This window comes from Neoarius graeffei, chromosome 26 (genome assembly GCF_027579695.1).
Source record: "Neoarius graeffei isolate fNeoGra1 chromosome 26, fNeoGra1.pri, whole genome shotgun sequence".
Lineage (NCBI taxonomy): Eukaryota > Metazoa > Chordata > Actinopteri > Siluriformes > Ariidae > Neoarius > Neoarius graeffei.
In genome coordinates this window covers 50,952,101-50,968,780 of record NC_083594.1, presented here as the reverse complement: position 1 = coordinate 50,968,780, position 16,680 = coordinate 50,952,101, and the positions used below count along the sequence as shown (strand labels likewise).

Here is a 16,680-nt window from a genome sequence, read left to right as displayed (position 1 = left end):
GTTTTGATAAACTTTGGGTAATTTTTGTCAAGGTGCCAATACAATAAAGAAAAATCACATGTTGGCTTGAAGATATGAAGTTTATCTTCTCATATTGAAAAATTCATTTTTCACACGAACTACTTTTATTCATTGATTATACAGTGATGCTTGAAAGTGTGCGAACCCTTTAGGCCCCGGTCACACCGCCCGAACTTTGCTGGAGCGTTCCTGGAGCGGTGAAAAAAAAAAAAATTCATCACCGCTCGTAACCGTTCACCACCGTTTAACAAAAGTTGGCCCCCGTTAAAGCAACGCCGTACACGCTCGGCCACCGCTGATGTTTCTCGAGGGGCCCTCCTACCGCTCCGAAAGTTTTGAGCTGCACAAAATATTGCGAGCGGTGAGGAGGGGGCAATTTTCCGCCCCGGCAAAGTTCACCCCCGCTCTACCAACGCCCAGTCAAAGTTTGGCACCGCTAGACGCAAGTTCGTGGACGCTTGGGTCCGCTAGGCCAACACAGAAATCTTGAACGCTGGACCACCGCTGCTTCGCCAGCGTTGCCCAGGCAGCAATTAAACGTTGCACAAACTTCGGTGGAGCAGTTGTAAGCATTTTACGAGTGGACACGGGGTTGCTGGAACGGTGTCGGGCGTTGAAGCAGCTATCCATGGCGGTGATGAACTTTGGTTTGGCGTTGGTATAGAGGTGTCGGAGCGGGACCAGAATTTGGCTATAAACACGGGGAGAAATGGACCAGGAGCTCATTTGGAATCGAGCTGCCATTGAGTTCAGACCTCATCTATATCGAATTAGCTCAAAGTTACAGTAAAACTGCATCACCATGGATGCTGAGAGACTTGCTATGATTGGTGCTAAACCAACTTTATACCCCCGCCGAGCCAAAGCCCGCATGCGCAGAACACCGCTATACCAACGCTCGCGTCACCGCTAAACCAACGCTCGCTACCGCTAAACCAACGCCAGCTTCAGTGGTGCACCGCTAAGCCAGCGCCCGTGTTTTCGATTTCTCATTTTGTGCGCGGTGACGAGCGTTGTCGAAATTCGGCCCCCCCCCCCCCCACCGTTCAAGGAACGCTCCAGCAAAGTTCGGGCGGTGTGACCGGGGCCTTAGAATTTTCTATATCTCTGCATAAAAATGACCTAAAACAGATTTTTAACACAAAGTCCTAAAACTAGATCAAGAGAACCCATTTAACAAATGAGAAAAATGTACTTGGTCATTTATTTACTGAGGAAAATGAGCCAATATTACATATCTGTGAGGAGCAAAAGTATGTGTACCTTTGCTTTCAGTATCTGGTGTGACCCCCTTGTGCAGCAATAACTGCAACTAAATGTCTGCGGTAACTGTTGATCAGTCCTGCACACCGGCTTGGAGGAATTTTAGCCCGTTCCTCCATACAGAACAGCAGCCGGTTTCACCAAGTTAGACAGCGGGTATAGTCGGGCTTAGCATAGATGTCTAACAAATACTGTCGCACAAAGCAGTTAAGACTCCGACTATCTTAAGTCGTACTATGCTGCAAAGGATTGTGGGTATTTTAAGACTCTTCAAAACAACAACAAAAAAAAAAAATGGCGGACAGTGGTCGTTCAGTGCCGTTTAGCCACTCGGAAAATCTGGCTATATTAGAGGAATTTAATTCCTACAAAGACGTTTTATTAGGCAAATTCAGCGAAGAATGTAGCAATAAGAAAAAACAGTGTGGGGAAAAAAAAATAACAGTCTGTGAATAGCGTTAATCCATCTGCGAGAAGAGATGTTGCTGCGGTGCGTAAAAACACCCCCACTGGAGGAGGGGGTTTGAAGAAACTAAAAGTAACCACCGAAATGGTCATCAACATTTACGGTGACGAGTCGCCCTTATTCTGGGGAGTGAAAGGAGAGCGGAGTAACCGGCTTCGCCAGACCCAGCAGCAACTCCCTTAGCAACGTTGAAGCTGAGGCTCCTTCACCCTCAGAGTTGTCATCACCCAGTACCTGCGCGGATGTGACACTACACGAAGAGCCTACCAAAAGGAAAGACTGCAACTTAAATTGAAGAGACTCGCGCAGATGGAGGAGTGATGTAGTAATGTATGAGAATGAGAGAGAGGTTAATTATATGCATAAATGAATTGGTATTTATTGTTTGTTCTCTACTGAATACTTTATAGTTAGATTATAATAGCCTAAATTTGTGCATTACATACTTGCAATGTACTTCACTGCCTTAACATTTCAAGCCTTCTTGTAGTTATTGACATTGATGGCACTTATGGCTTGACTTTTTTTTTTAATTAAATTTTATAGCCCTTAGACCCATATTAGACTGGGGGGAGGGTGTCTTACTTTTTAAGCCTAAAATTAGACTTAAAAAGTTAGTCTTAACTTTTGTGAAACTGTCTTACTTGCATTAGACTGGTCTATAAAGAAACTTAAGACCAATCTTAACCCATAGACCACTCTAAACTACTTTAGTGAAACCGGACCCAGCTTCAGCTCTGGGATGTTGGTGGGTTTCCTCACATGAACTGCTCGCTTCAGGTCCTTCCACAACATTTCCATTGGATTAAGGTCAGGACTTTGACTTGGCCATGCCAAAACATTAACTTTATTCTTCTTTAACCATTCTTTGGTAGAACGACTTGTGTGCTTAGGGTCATTGTCTTGCTGCATGACCCACCTTCTCTTGAGATTCAGTTCATGGACAGATATCCTGACATTTTCCTTTAGAATTCGCTGGTATAATTCAGAATTCATTGTTCCATCAATGATGGCAAGCCGTCCTGGCCCAGATACAGCAAAACAGGCCCAAACCATGATACTACCACCACCATGTTTCCCAGATGGGATAAGGTTCTTATGCTGGAATGCAGGGTTTTCCTTTCTCCAAACATAACGCTTCTCATTTAAACCAAAAAGTTCTATTTTGGTCTCATCCGTGCACAAGACATTTTTCCAATAGCCTTCTGGCTTGTCCACGTGATCTTCAGCAAACTGCAGACGAGCAGCAATGTTCTTTTTGGAGAGCAGTGGCTTTCTCCTTGCAACCCTGCCATGCACACCATTGTTGTTCAGTGTTCTCCTGATGGTGGACTCATGAACATTAGCCAGTGTGAGAGGCGTTCGGTTGCTTACAAGTTACCCTGGGGTCCTTTGTGACCTCGCCGACTATTGCACGCCTTGCTCTCGGAGTGATATTTGTTGGTCGACCACTCCTGGGGAGGGTAACAATGGTCTTGAATTTCCTCCATTCGTACGCAATCTGACACTGGATTGGTGGAGTCCAAACTCTTTAGAGATGGTTTTGTAACCTTTTCCAGCCTGATGAGCATCAACAATGCTTTTTCTGAGGTCCTCAAATCTTTGTTCGTGCCATGATACACTTCCACAAACGTGTTGTGAAGATCATACTTTGATAGTTCCCTGTTCTTTAAATAAAACAGGGTGCCCACTCACACCTGATTTCAATCAATGGGATGACAAACACCTGACTAATTTCACCTTCAAATTAACTGCTAAGCCTAGAGGTTCACATACTTTTGCCACTCAGATGTGTAATATTGGATCATTTTCCTCAATAAATAAGTGGCCAAGTATAATATTTTTTGTCTCATTTGTTTAACTGGGTTCTCTTTATCTACTTTTAGGACTTGTGTGAAAATCTGATGTTTGTTCCAATTTATCCAGAAATATAGAAAGTTCTAAAGGGTTCACAAACTTTCAAGCACCAATGGATATGCCACTCAGCTAGCACGATACTGAACGAGTCGAAAATCTGATATACCATGCAAAAAAGGCCAGCCAATATTATTACTCCTCATACACGGTCCTTTCGGGTGTTCAACACATCTTTCTCTTTCAAAATCTTCTGTACTTAATAACGCAAACCTGGCGGCCAATATTAGCTTATAAATTATCCCAGTCGCTCACTCACTAGCGCTAAAGTTTTACGTCTCCGGCGTGCGACGTCATGTCTTCACAACCGTGCAATATCGTAAACCATATTCAACGCTCCTTCTCCATTGGATAGTGAGACATAACACACATAGGATAAGCGATATGCTAACAATACTGCATGCTATCAAGCCAAATGAATGAAACCCACTAGAAGGGAATGGAACATGTTTTTATTCCATCAAAAAAAAAAAAAATAAATAAGTGTCCTGGATGGATAATAACTCCTGATATTTCACTCTGATGACATCACTCCCAGTGTTTTCCTGTTAACGAGACATGCTTTGTCAAAATGGCGAACCAGTTCAAAATTAAAATTCTTCTGATGAACTTGTGCATGTCTGGATGTGTCCATACAATATAAAGAACACTACACAGCGGTGCGATGATAAAGCTCATCGGCTCGTGTTGAAAAATACAACACCTCATTCGTGATGTATACATTCACCACTCGAAGATAAACATCATATCTTTGCACCACTGTGCAATATCCTCTAGATGTTCAAGTGGTTTTAAACACAACCAAACTGGCTTGTCCAAAAGCTTCATTTTTTGTCAGTATCAAAAGCTTCAATGCCATTACAATTCAATTAAAAAAAAAAGAAAAAAAAAGATCAGGAGAGCACTGAACAAAAAAAAAAAAAAAAAAAAAAAAACCCTATTAACAGAGATATGAAGCCACTATATATTTAATACTCATCATGAATGTAGCTTTTATTATTATTATTAGCAGCAGCCATTGAGGTCATGGTCCTCTCGATGTTGTTTATTGTTTACTTGATGCTCATGACTGTTTACGTCGATATTAAAGTGCACATCATGGGTAAATTCAGGAGCAAGATCAATGTAATTCTCTTATTCTATATTAAACTCTGGTCAAATGTGTCACATTTTGCGCTTTTTTTTTTTTACCTTACGCAACACCAGAAAAATTCAGTTGAAATCAATTCATACGAGTTGAATTGGTCCGCCTCTGAAAAAACTTGGCATTTGGATTTCCCGGCAAACAGTGATTTTCATGACGTCGTGTGCGGGATGCCTCCCTCTGAATCCTACGTCAGCGCTGGTTTGTTTATGAGAAAACGACCTGGTGGTTTTCTGCAAATTTCTTCGTTATCACGTAATTATTAAAATGGTTAACAGATGTATCATAGGAGGGTGTAACAACACCAGTCTTGATGGGATTAGTACTCATCGTTTTCCAAAAGACTGGACAACGAGAGAGAAATGGGAGCTCTTCGTACGAGGCACGCAGAAAAATTGGCTACATGCTACAGCATTATTTGTGGTGCTCACTTCACAAGGCCTGACAACTTTGAGAACTATTTGCAGTGGGAAATAGGCTTCACAAGGCAACTTGATCTGAAAAAGAGACACAGTTCCATCTGTCAGAATGCCCAAAGCAACACCGTCTCCATCTGTCTCAGCATCAGCAAAGCAGCCAGCTGTATTCGTCTCCCCTGACAGAAGGAGAACTGCCGCATCCACTGAGGCCCTCGAAGCCGAGGACCAAGCAGAGCCGAGAAAAAGACCAAGAAAATCGGCAGTTCACAAGTTGACTGTTGCCAGGGTAAGAAATGAGAGAGACTATACTCTAATGCCACTTTTCCACTACAAACGCGGCTGAGCCGTGCCGTGCTGAGTCGAGCTGAGCGGGGCTGTTGGAGTTGCATTTCGACTACAACCGCGCTGAACCGTGCTGGCTGGAAGTGGGTGGACACATTGGGTGGAGTTAGCGAAAGTGGGTGGACGTCAGGTGATGTCGTTAAGCAGCGCAAACAGTGACATCAGTGAGCTTTTAAGTGGTAGTCTCACGACCCGAATAGTAAACAATAAACATGAAGTCGTTAGTGTTGCTGGTCTTGGTGCTGTGGCTTGTTGTCACCGACAACGCGGACAGATACTGGCAAGAGCGTATAGATGAGGCGAGGCGCATAAGGCTTCAGAAATTCTCGTAATTCGTAATTATTCTCCTTCCGGGTTTACGGTGTTTACAGATCCCAGCGTGCTCGCGGGGCGTGTGTGGGCATGTGAGGACACTCCTCCTCACCAATCAGTGCACAGGGGAGTGTCTGCTCACGCCCCTAGCCTCACTCGGCTCGCTTCAGCCCCACTCCAAAACCGTGCGAGTTTTAGGGGCTAAGCAGGGCTGAAGCGAGCCGAGTCGTGCTGTTTTTTGGTAGTTGAAACGCGAGCCGTGTCGGGCTGAAGCGAGCTGAAAAAGGGTAGTGGAAAAGGGCCATAAATTAGGTGTTTGTGTGGTACACATAAATGTTATTTATTGACGCACACAAAAGTAAACACGAAAGCACTGGGCGAGAATACACTTCAGGCGACAATTCCATATTTCAATGCAAAATCGCTAGCTGCTAAACTTGGTGTACACAGGCTGTGCACTGAAACTGTACAAGCTCCGCAGGTGACGTCACGAATGTGGCTCCAGACTCCCTTGGGATTTTTCCAGACCTTTCTGCTGTAGACAGATGGTCTTGTGCAAAATTACCCTTCTGGATGTGTGTGTAAATGGACATAGTTTAATATTTAAAAAAAAAAATAGAAAAAGAGGTCCAGGATATGCACTTTAAATGGTGCTTTCGTCATACAAAGGTGCCAATATTTTCGCCGAAATGCCCATACTCGTAGAAACAAACAAACAGTTTTACTTTAAAAGGGTTGAAGGTCTTTCCTGGAGACCAGTAGCTTTAACTCGTGGTTTGTAATATATTTCTCCTCATCTTTAGCATACGAGCTAACATGACAACTCATTGTCAATTAGCCAAAACAACTAGCAGGTGGCTGCTAGCCAAGACAGCAGGCTCTTTTTTGCTGACTAACCAGGTTTAAATTAAACTAGTTTCAGCAGAACTTTAACTAGTACCTTAGTTAAAATAAAGAAATAAAAAAGCTTTCCTCTCAGGAAGTCAGGTCACAATGACACGTCGTGAAAATCCCAAACCAAACCTGACGTGTTTCTGGGGACGAGTTTAAAAAGCCCACGAGCACAAACCCCACCACAAAAGGCTGGAGGTTTATTGTACTAACGGTTCCGACCAGCACAGAACCGAACCCACTTGACTCAACACCATGTCAGAAAAATACTCACACACCCAGATGTGTGTAAACACACAACCGTCACACAATACTGAACAAGTTCTAACATTCTAGCTGTGGTGCTAATCTGTCCAGGCTAGTTTTGCTAGCTTAGCTTAAATTAGCCAGCAACAGCAACCGGTCTGTACTTTTCCCCCGGCGACACAAACACTCAAACCGACAGCCTTTTAAACCCCGAACACGCTGTTCCCCCAGAGCAAGCGAGCGCCATCTTAAACATAATTCACAATTTTGTTTTTTCCCTTTCAAACTTTCAACATACGAAGAGAAATAAAACTGAGTAACTCTAACCTCCACCGGCAGCCATTCTCGCCCAGTCCGTCTCACTGCGGCTGGGAAAAACGTCACCTGTCGATCTCAGCGCCCCGGAAATAAACACCAGCCAATCAGCGTCTAGAAATGTCTTTCGCCGACCAATCACATGACGCCGTGTCCATATTTTCGACAGTGCATTAAAAGCGATATCAATCACCAGCCCTGGGATTTCATGACACTCCTGATGATTATTTATTTATTTATTTATTTATTTATTTATTATGCAGCACTACTGAGAGATAGAGATTTATTGAAAAATAAAACACCTGACTACTTTCTAGAGACACTCTGAGAAATGTTTTAATTGCCATTTCATAATAATAATAAAAAAGTGGGCGGCACGGTGGTGTAGTGGTTAGCGCTGTCACCTCACAGCAAGAAGGTTCTGGGTTCGAGCCCAGTGGCCGGTGAGGGCCTTTCTGTGTGGAGTTTGCATGTTCTCCCCGTGTCCGCGTGGGTTTCCTCCGGGTGCTCCGGTTTCCCCCACAGTCCAAAGACATGCAGGTTAGGTTAACTGGCGACTCTAAATTGACCGTGAATGTGAATGGTTGTTTGTGTCAGCCCTGTGATGATCTGGTGACCCTGTAGGACAGGACAGGATAAGCGGCGACAGATGATGGATGGATAAAACACCTTACTACTTTCTAGAGAAACTCTGAGAAATGTTTTAATTGCCATTTCATAATAATAATAAAAAAGGGCGGCGGCACAGTGGTGTAGTGGTTAGCACTGTCGCCTCACAGCGAGAAGGTCCGGGTTCGAGCCCTGTGGCCGGCGAGGGCCTTTCTGTGCGGAGTTTGCATGTTCTCCCCGTGTCCGCGTGGGTTTCCTCCGGGTGCTCCGGTTTCCCCCACAGTCCAAAGACATGCAGGTTAGGTTAACTGGTGACTCTAAATTGACCGTAGGTGTGAATGTGAGTGTGAATGGTTGTCTGTGTCTATGTGTCAGCTCTGCGATAACCTGACGACTTGTCCAGGGTGTACCCCGCCTTTCGCCCGTAGTCAGCTGGGATAGGCTCCAGCTTGCCTGCGACCCTGTAGACCCTGTAGGATAAATGGCTACAGATAATGGATGGATGGATAATAAAAAAGCCACTAACGGCGATAAAGGGCTTTCGCACTTGGCGCTATGATGTCTTCTAGCCTCACCCAAGGCAAATAACCTAAGAATCATAAACTTTTGCCCTATTTTCACAAGTACACAAAATTTCCTGAGCTTTTTTAATATTTCCAAAGTGTCAAATCTGTATTTTTGAACTAGGGGGCACTATGTAGTTAATGAAGCCCACCTAGACTGATTTACCATCCATCCATTATCTGTAGCCATTTATCCTGTTCTACAGGGTCGCAGGCAAGCTGGAGCCTATCCCAGCTGACTATGAGTGAGAGGCGGGGTACACCCTAGACAAGTCGCCAGGTTATCACAGGGCTGACACAGAGACAAACAACCATTCACAATCACGGTCAATTTAGAGCCACCAATTAACCTAACCTGCATGCCTTTGGACTGTAGGGGAAACCGGAGCACCCGGAGGAAACCCACATGGACACGGGGAGAGCCAGCTATTGGGCTCGAACCCCGGATCTTCTCGCTGTGAGGCGACAGTGCTAACCACTACACCACCGTGCCGCCCCCTGATTTACCATATCAACTCAAATTATATCATCAGACAAATGCATATGCAAAGTTCCATGAGTTTTTAGCCATGGTGAGCCCCTCAAAACAACACGGAAAAGTTTAAAAATCTCACATTCTATCCAGGGCGGCACGGTGGTGTAGTGGTTAGCACTGTCGCCTCACAGCAAGAAGGTCCTGGGTTCGAGCCCCGGGGCCGGCGAGGGCCTTTCTGTGTGGAGTTTGCATGTTCTCCCCGTGTCCGCGTGGGTTTCCTCCGGGTGCTCCGGTTTCCCCCACAGTCCAAAGACATGCAGGTTAGGTTAACTGGTGACTCTAAATTGAGCGTAGGTGTGAATGTGAGTGTGAATGGTTGTCTGTGTCTATGTGTCAGCCCTGTGATGACCTGGCGACTTGTCCAGGGTGTACCCCGCCTTTCGCCCGTAGTCAGCTGGGATAGGCTCCAGCTTGCCTGCGACCCTGTAGAAGGATAAAGCGGCTAGAGATAATGAGATGAGATGAGATGACATTCTATCCAGCATGGCTGACCTCCTGTTGGGCAGAGTCAAATACAACCAAGTGAACTTTGTCCTGTATCACAAGAGTATTGATCACACCAAATCTTGTGCCCATCCGAGCAACTTCATCTCAACCATAGCTTGTTCTCAGGGGTGCTATGGAGCTCAGGGACCACGCCCAGTCCCTTGCTCAGTGTAAATTTGTGATTTTATGCACATTTGATCCAAAATTCTTGAGTTTTCAAGCATCACAAGTGAGTTGGCACACGGAGAAAAGAAGAAGAAAAACATGCTGAAAACAATAGGGCTGCCTACAGCCTGCACCTCGGTGCTCAGACCTTAATAAAGCATGACTAATTGTGAATATTGAATCCATTATTGAAATTTTGTTTTCATGGCAAACTCACTGAAAAAGCATTAAAAAATGCATGAGAAATCTTAACAAAGCATGTGGATTCAAAATAGTGTCAGATTCTGACCTATTTAAAATGATTTGTGATTTTCATTTGATGTTTAGTTGCATAAACTTGAATAAAGTCTTCCTTTTAGCCCCAAAACTGATACTTCCATCTGATCTACATTCTACGAATTTGAACTAATCAGGCCAGTGTGGTTGGATTTTGTTCAATTTATGATGAATGAAGTCCTAAGAAAATGTATGAACCAATGACTATCGATATATGAGTGGACAACATGGCACAGTGTACACGTATTTTCTGTTTTTTAAGCCTTTTTTGGTCAAAATGTGAAAACTGCAGAGTAAATACAGTCGGATGGACAGTGCATTCGCCTCTCACCCACCCATATTAGTGACGGACACTGTACGTGAGCGTACACATCTCAAGTGCGAATTAAGAAGGCACGTTGACACATGCCAGAATCAGACGACACGATTTTTCACATCTTTCACCTTGGTCACCGTGACAGATCAGGGAATCATAGTGCCATAAATTCTTGCCATGTGTTGATCAGGAGACTGGCAACACTACAAGTTTGACCCTGATCAATCATTGGTCACGTCCTTGTATATCGTCAGGGAGGAGGGTCAAGGAATTGTCAATCATGGTTATCATGGAAGACGTCGGGGGAGTTATCAAACGCGGTGAGAAAAAATAAAAAACTTCTGACATGTTAGACTTTTCATTGGGGTGTCATGGGCCATCACAGACCCCACACCGCTGTTCTTCGACTATGTCACACTACAAGTCCCGTTCGTCATTCCCTATACGTTCATGTTCAGGCCTGACAGTGGAAATTTTCCAGCCACAACAAAACTGTGTCAAAAATCATGTCATCTGATGAGTGTCATCAGAAGTAAACTGTTAATAATTAATGAATATGCAAAATGCTAAATTCTCTCATCTCATTATCTCTAGCCGCTTTATCCTGTTCTACAGGGTCGCAGGCAAGCTGGAGCCTATCCCAGCTGACTACAGGCGAAAGGCGGGGTACACCCTGGACAAGTCGCCAGGTCATCACAGGGCTGACACATAAACACAGACAACCATTCACACTCACATTCACACCTACGCTCAATTTAGAGTCACCAGTTAACCTAACCTGCATGTCTTTGGACTGTGGGGAAAACCAGAGCACCCGGAGGAAACCTACGTGGGCAAGGGGAGAACATGCAAACTCCGCACAGAAAGGCCCTCGCCAGCCACGGGGCTCGAACCCGGACCGTCTTGTTGTGAGGTGCTAACCACTACACCACCATGCCGCCCTTAAATGCTAAATTGTATTTGTATAATTTTAGATATATAAATTTTACTGTTGAATTAGAAACAAGTGTTGCAGTCAAGACCACTGAAATCGAGACCAAGTCATGACTGAGACCAGAGTGTATCGAGACCAAGACCAAAGACCAAGACTTTGAGGGGTTGAGATCAAATCAAGACCAAGACCAAGGCAGGGCGAGACCGAGTCAAGACCAGAGCCAGACCAGTGTGTGTGAAAGAGTGTGGGGGAGGGGTGACAGCCGTTAACAGGAAGAAAAATTTTGAATTACCAATGAGTCACGTTACTGGTTGCATTTGAAGCAGGAAGTTTTACATCCAATCACAGTAACGATGTAAACAAATAAATCAGGCAATGCACAGACAAATTTAGTGAAATCTCCACAGTTGTGGCTGAAATAAAATCCCGAGTCCTCTATGTCTGAGACTAAGAAAAGACTGAGTAAGAATACGGTCGATTCCGAGATGAGACCGAGACCTTCAAAAAGTGGTCTGGAGACCAAGACCGGTCTCGAGTCCTACAACACTCTGAGAAGGTCTGTCCAAACTTTTGCCTGGTACTGTATTCCTGAAAATCATTCATGGAAACTAATTATAAACATGAAATTTTCCCACCTTTCCCATTAATGACCATTGGAATGGGCGTGGCTAAAAAATTATACTGCAGCCAACCATTAGAGGGTCTTCAAGATATTTTGGGTCCCTGTTATAACGTCCAGTCATGTACTATCTCCCATCACTGGTATGATCTGGTTCATCTGAAAAACCATAGCTCCTGCTCGGTTTATAATGTTTCATAAACTCGACGCTGACTAAATGCTGTAGCTCTACTCCGATATCTGTTATCGTGTTGAAATAAATAGCATTTAACTCAATTTATGCCCAATAAACATCGAGCAGAATCGTGCAAATTGTCTCCGATGAAGCTTTCAGAGGAACTGAATGAGAGACGATGGACAAGAGGAACAGATTAGTAACCAACAATCAAGGACAATAATAATGAAACAGCCACGATGTTTTATTTCGGATTCACCCAGATGAGATCGTGAGTGAAATCCCTGTGACTATTTGAAATAAAACGACCAAGAACATCTGTTCAAAAGTCTTCCAGATGTTGCTCAAACTGTTCACTCACATCCCTCAGAAAACATCTGCAAATGCTCCAAGAACACTCAGGATTCTTGTCCTAATTGTTCCATTTGTTGTCGCAAAGAGAGATATTTCTGTTGAACACCATGTCCAGAAGATTCATTCATTCAGCCATATAATGTCTATAATATTAGGTGATACATGTACACGTAAAATTTAGTATTTTCTATATTTTCCACTGCTTGTATGGAGGTGCTCCATCTTACTTCTGCACTATGTTTGCTCTTCCTGCATATTGATGGATTTCTCTGGATGCTATATGCTAATTCACAGTGAATGCACGCCAACATACAGTGAATGTATTACACCAACATTGTTCATCTATATTTCTCTCCCGTCTTGTATTTTCTTTTTTAAGTCCAGGTTTCTGAAACATCAATTACCTACTCGGGATGAAGAACGTGTTGCGAAATTTCACCTGATTAGAAACCTTTGTGTTTTTTAAAACGTAGAAGAAAATAACCAGTGAAACTGACGCCAATACAGAGTCAGTCCCACTATCAGCTTCGTGCCAAACAGGGAATGTATTCTCCCATGAATCTGACACTGTAAAATGACACAAAAAAGGGAGTCCAATAAAACAAAACTGCAATCTACACAATCCATTTCGCTTTCTTTTATCCATTCAGGCTGTGAAATTGGACCGAGCTGCTCTGAAATGAAAGGACGAAAGCTTCCACCGTACTTTTGTCCCCCCCCTCTCATATCTCTTGCCTATAACCTGCTCTTTAGACATATAGAAAACCAATTTCCTGATACAGGTGCATGAGATGTGGTCAGGATTGCATTTGGTGAGAACAACGGTGTAAAAGGGTAGCGCAAAATGCCACCTTCGGTTTGGACAGTCATATTGTAGCACTTGAAGGCATGAACGTAAAAAAAAAAGAAAAAGAACCAGAGGCAACAGCAGCAATGCGAATCCTCACAATTTCTTACAGTAAAATGGTTTGTGTGTAACTCCATGTGATAGGCTGTAATCTGTCTGTGTCACTTGTTGCACTGGGGTAATTTCTGGATCAAAAATTGCTTCAACTTTTTCAGAACTTTTTAAGGACAGTGATTATGACAGTATAAGGCTTCTTGTTTCTTATTTCTTGTTTCAGTTGACTAATTTTCGGATGTATGTTTAACTGTATCATACAAATGTTCAATCAATCTGCAGGAGTAAAATTATGAAACATTTGGTTGAACAAGTAAGAAATAAAACACTTGACAGTGAGCTACGTATTATCCTTGACTTGGAAGTGATGTCCAAGCAAAAGAGAAACCCGGATGTTGGCCATGTTGGTGGAGATGCAAACGCGGAGTCAAGCGACGTTGCATACAAAACATAGTCACGCATGCACGGCTCTCTTTGTTTTTCCACAGCTTTAAGCGTTCTTTTAGCTCTGCCGTATCTTTGTGCTGTATATGGTCGTGGTCACAACAGGACTCGTGACCGTGGCACGTTCCGATTTTTTAGAACTCCGTCTGTGATTCGGAAAGAGGACGAGGAAACTGAGGCTTAGTACGGAGAGGAGACGAGCACGGCTGAACAACATCGGCAGGGCCGATCTAACAGAGGCTAAAACCAAAACAGCTCGTGTTCGCAGTAATCATTTTACCTCAGCTGAGATTCAAAAGCTTTCTCGATAATATCAGGGAAGGATTTTATTTCGTGTTGCTAGAATTTTGCAATAAAATGAGCGTTCTCTCTTGTCGTGGTTCACTCAGTCGTTGTTATAATTTTAATACGTGTATTACCATTTCGCTTCTAGGAGCGCCAGCAAAATTATCCGATAGAAACAATCCAGACTGGGCGCCCACTCAGAAAATGGGCTATGTTTTGGCCGAGGTCGGACTCGATTCTTTGGAACCAGATAGAACGCAATATCTGGGTACTCGATCGTCGGTAAAAGCATCTTATCTTCAGAAAAGTCTGACTTTTTTAAATAATATGGGTCAAAATCACACATATCTATCTTCTCTTTGTATCGAATCTTCACTCAAGTGTTCAAATCGTGGTGATACTGAGAAAATTCAGCATTGTTTACAGATGCGCTTTCAGCGGCTGCCGTCCCAGTCGCCTTGTATATCCACCATCATGGCGGACGCTCATGACGTAGCACGTTTTGACCACATGGTTGAAACTCATCTATAGTTGTTTTCGTCCTCTTATACATCAACAATTTACCAACAGTTACATTTCTATTTTGGTTAAAGTCCATGTTATACTTTTTCCCCTCATATTTCTGGTTACATTTATTGTTGTGAAACATCCACGAAACAGTGAGTTCCTGTTCTTACTTCCGTCAGCAGCTATAAACAGTCGTTCCTTTGCTAGCTAAGAAAACAAAAAGTTAATAAGACAAAATAAAGCTGTTATGATTGAAACAATAACATATTTGAAGGAACTGACCAATCAGATTTGAGAATGCAAAAGTATAATAACAGTACCATTTCCGTTCATGAATTTGGAGAAATAAATACTCAAAATATATTTTGACCAAACAGGACTGTCAGTCCAGCAGCACGGTGGTGTAGTGGTTAGCGTTGTCGCCTCACAGCAAGAAGGTCCAGGTTTGAGCCCTGTGGCCGATGAGGGCCTTTCTGTGTGGAGTTCGCACACTGTAAAAAAAAAAAAATCTGCTTAGTTCACTTAAAAAAGTAAGGCAACCTATTACAAGGGCTTTTTCGAGTAAACTCAACTAAAAAATAAGAGAACTTATTGTAAAGGTTTTTCTGAGTGCACTCAAAAAGGGGACAGAACTTGCAAAATCAATTTGAACTAAAAAATATTTTAACTATAAAAAGCTTTTTCTACCAACTATTGTCAGGACTTCAAAACACAAGTTAAGTTACTAGTTGACACAACTTAGGATAAAAAGTAAGGAAAACCCAAAGCAACAATTAATGCAATCCAACAAGTGATTTATTGCAAAAAAACAGTGTAGAAGCACCACACACACATCACAAGTAGTCTCAAAACTGTCAAAAAAAACTGCCTAAATGTACCTCGATATACACAAATTGCACGTTTTTGAACTCTGTTTTTTCCCCTCTAATCAGAGCACTTTGACTACACACAAAACTTAAATATAAAGACAAATTAAACCGGGTGGCACGGTGGTGTAGTGGTTAGCGCTGTCACCTCACAGCAAGAAGGTCCTGGGTTCGAGCCCCGGGGCCGGCGAGGGCCTTTCTGTGTGGAGTTTGCATGTTCTCCCCGTGTCTGCGTGGGTTTCCTCCGGGTGCTCCGGTTTCCCCCACAGTCCAAAGACATGCAGGTTAGGTTAACTGGTGACTCTAAATTGACCGTAAGTGTGAATGTGAGTGTGAATGGTTGTCTGTGTCTATGTGTCAGCCCTGTGATGACCTGGCGACTTGTCCAGGGTGTACCCCGCCTTTCACCCGTAGTCAGCTGGGATAGGCTCCAGCTTGCCTGCGACCCTGTAGAAGGATAAAGCGGCTAGAGATAATGAGATGAGATGAGACAAATTAAACCTTTGGTGCCAGACCTTTTAAATATCATTCCTCCAGGAATGATGATGTAATGGTTACTATGACAAAATAAAAATACCTTGAAAACCGAAAAATTTTCTTACAATACTTATATAAAATGGTATATAGCATGATGGGTATCCTGAAGTCCAACCTCAAGCTGTTTTTGTTTGAATAGGCATTTGTGAAAATAGAGGAATTTTGGGCAGGCACCAAAGGGTTAAAAAGCAATAAACTACCATTCAAAAGTTTGGGGTCACTTTGAAATGTCCTTATTTTTGAAAGAAAAGCACTGTTCTTTTCAATGAAGATCACTTTAAACTAATCAGAAATCCACTCTATACATTGCTAATGTGGTAAATGACTATTCTAGCTGCAAATGTCTGGTTTTTGGTGCAATATCTCCATAGGTGTATAGATAGTTTTCACATGACGTCACAGAGTCGGGGATTCCCTGGTGGCAGCCATCTTGGAGGGCAAGCTTACCGTACGGGTCACTGAGCACACATTGTAGCGCGCAAGTTACATTCATTTATATATTATTTACATTTATAGTTACATTACTACTATTTAAAGCTAGCAATGGTGCACACCTGTTGTATTCACGGCTGTCGTAATAGGTCAGATGATGAAGTCAAGCGGAGCTTTTATGGAATTCCCACTGTACGGGAGCACGAAGGCGAGCAAACAAAGAAACTCAGCATACAAAGGAGAAATTTATGGCTTGCGAGAATCAACCGCAAGGATTATCAGCCTTCCAAACACAGCAAAGTCTGCTCTGATCATTTTATAAGTGGTAAGTTGTTTAAATAAA

The 16,680-nt window shown here is 43.1% G+C and overlaps 1 protein-coding gene across 1 annotated transcript in view; it reads right to left on the bottom strand.

The window, feature by feature from the left end:
• kbtbd8 (kelch repeat and BTB (POZ) domain containing 8) overlaps positions 1-16,680 on the bottom strand; it is a 55,463-nt gene that overhangs the window by 17,903 nt on the left and 20,880 nt on the right. The window contains exon 2 of the mRNA XM_060910210.1: positions 7,346-7,447. Coding sequence (XP_060766193.1) covers positions 7,346-7,447 — 102 coding nt within the window. The remainder of the gene's footprint in view (positions 1-7,345; positions 7,448-16,680) is intronic.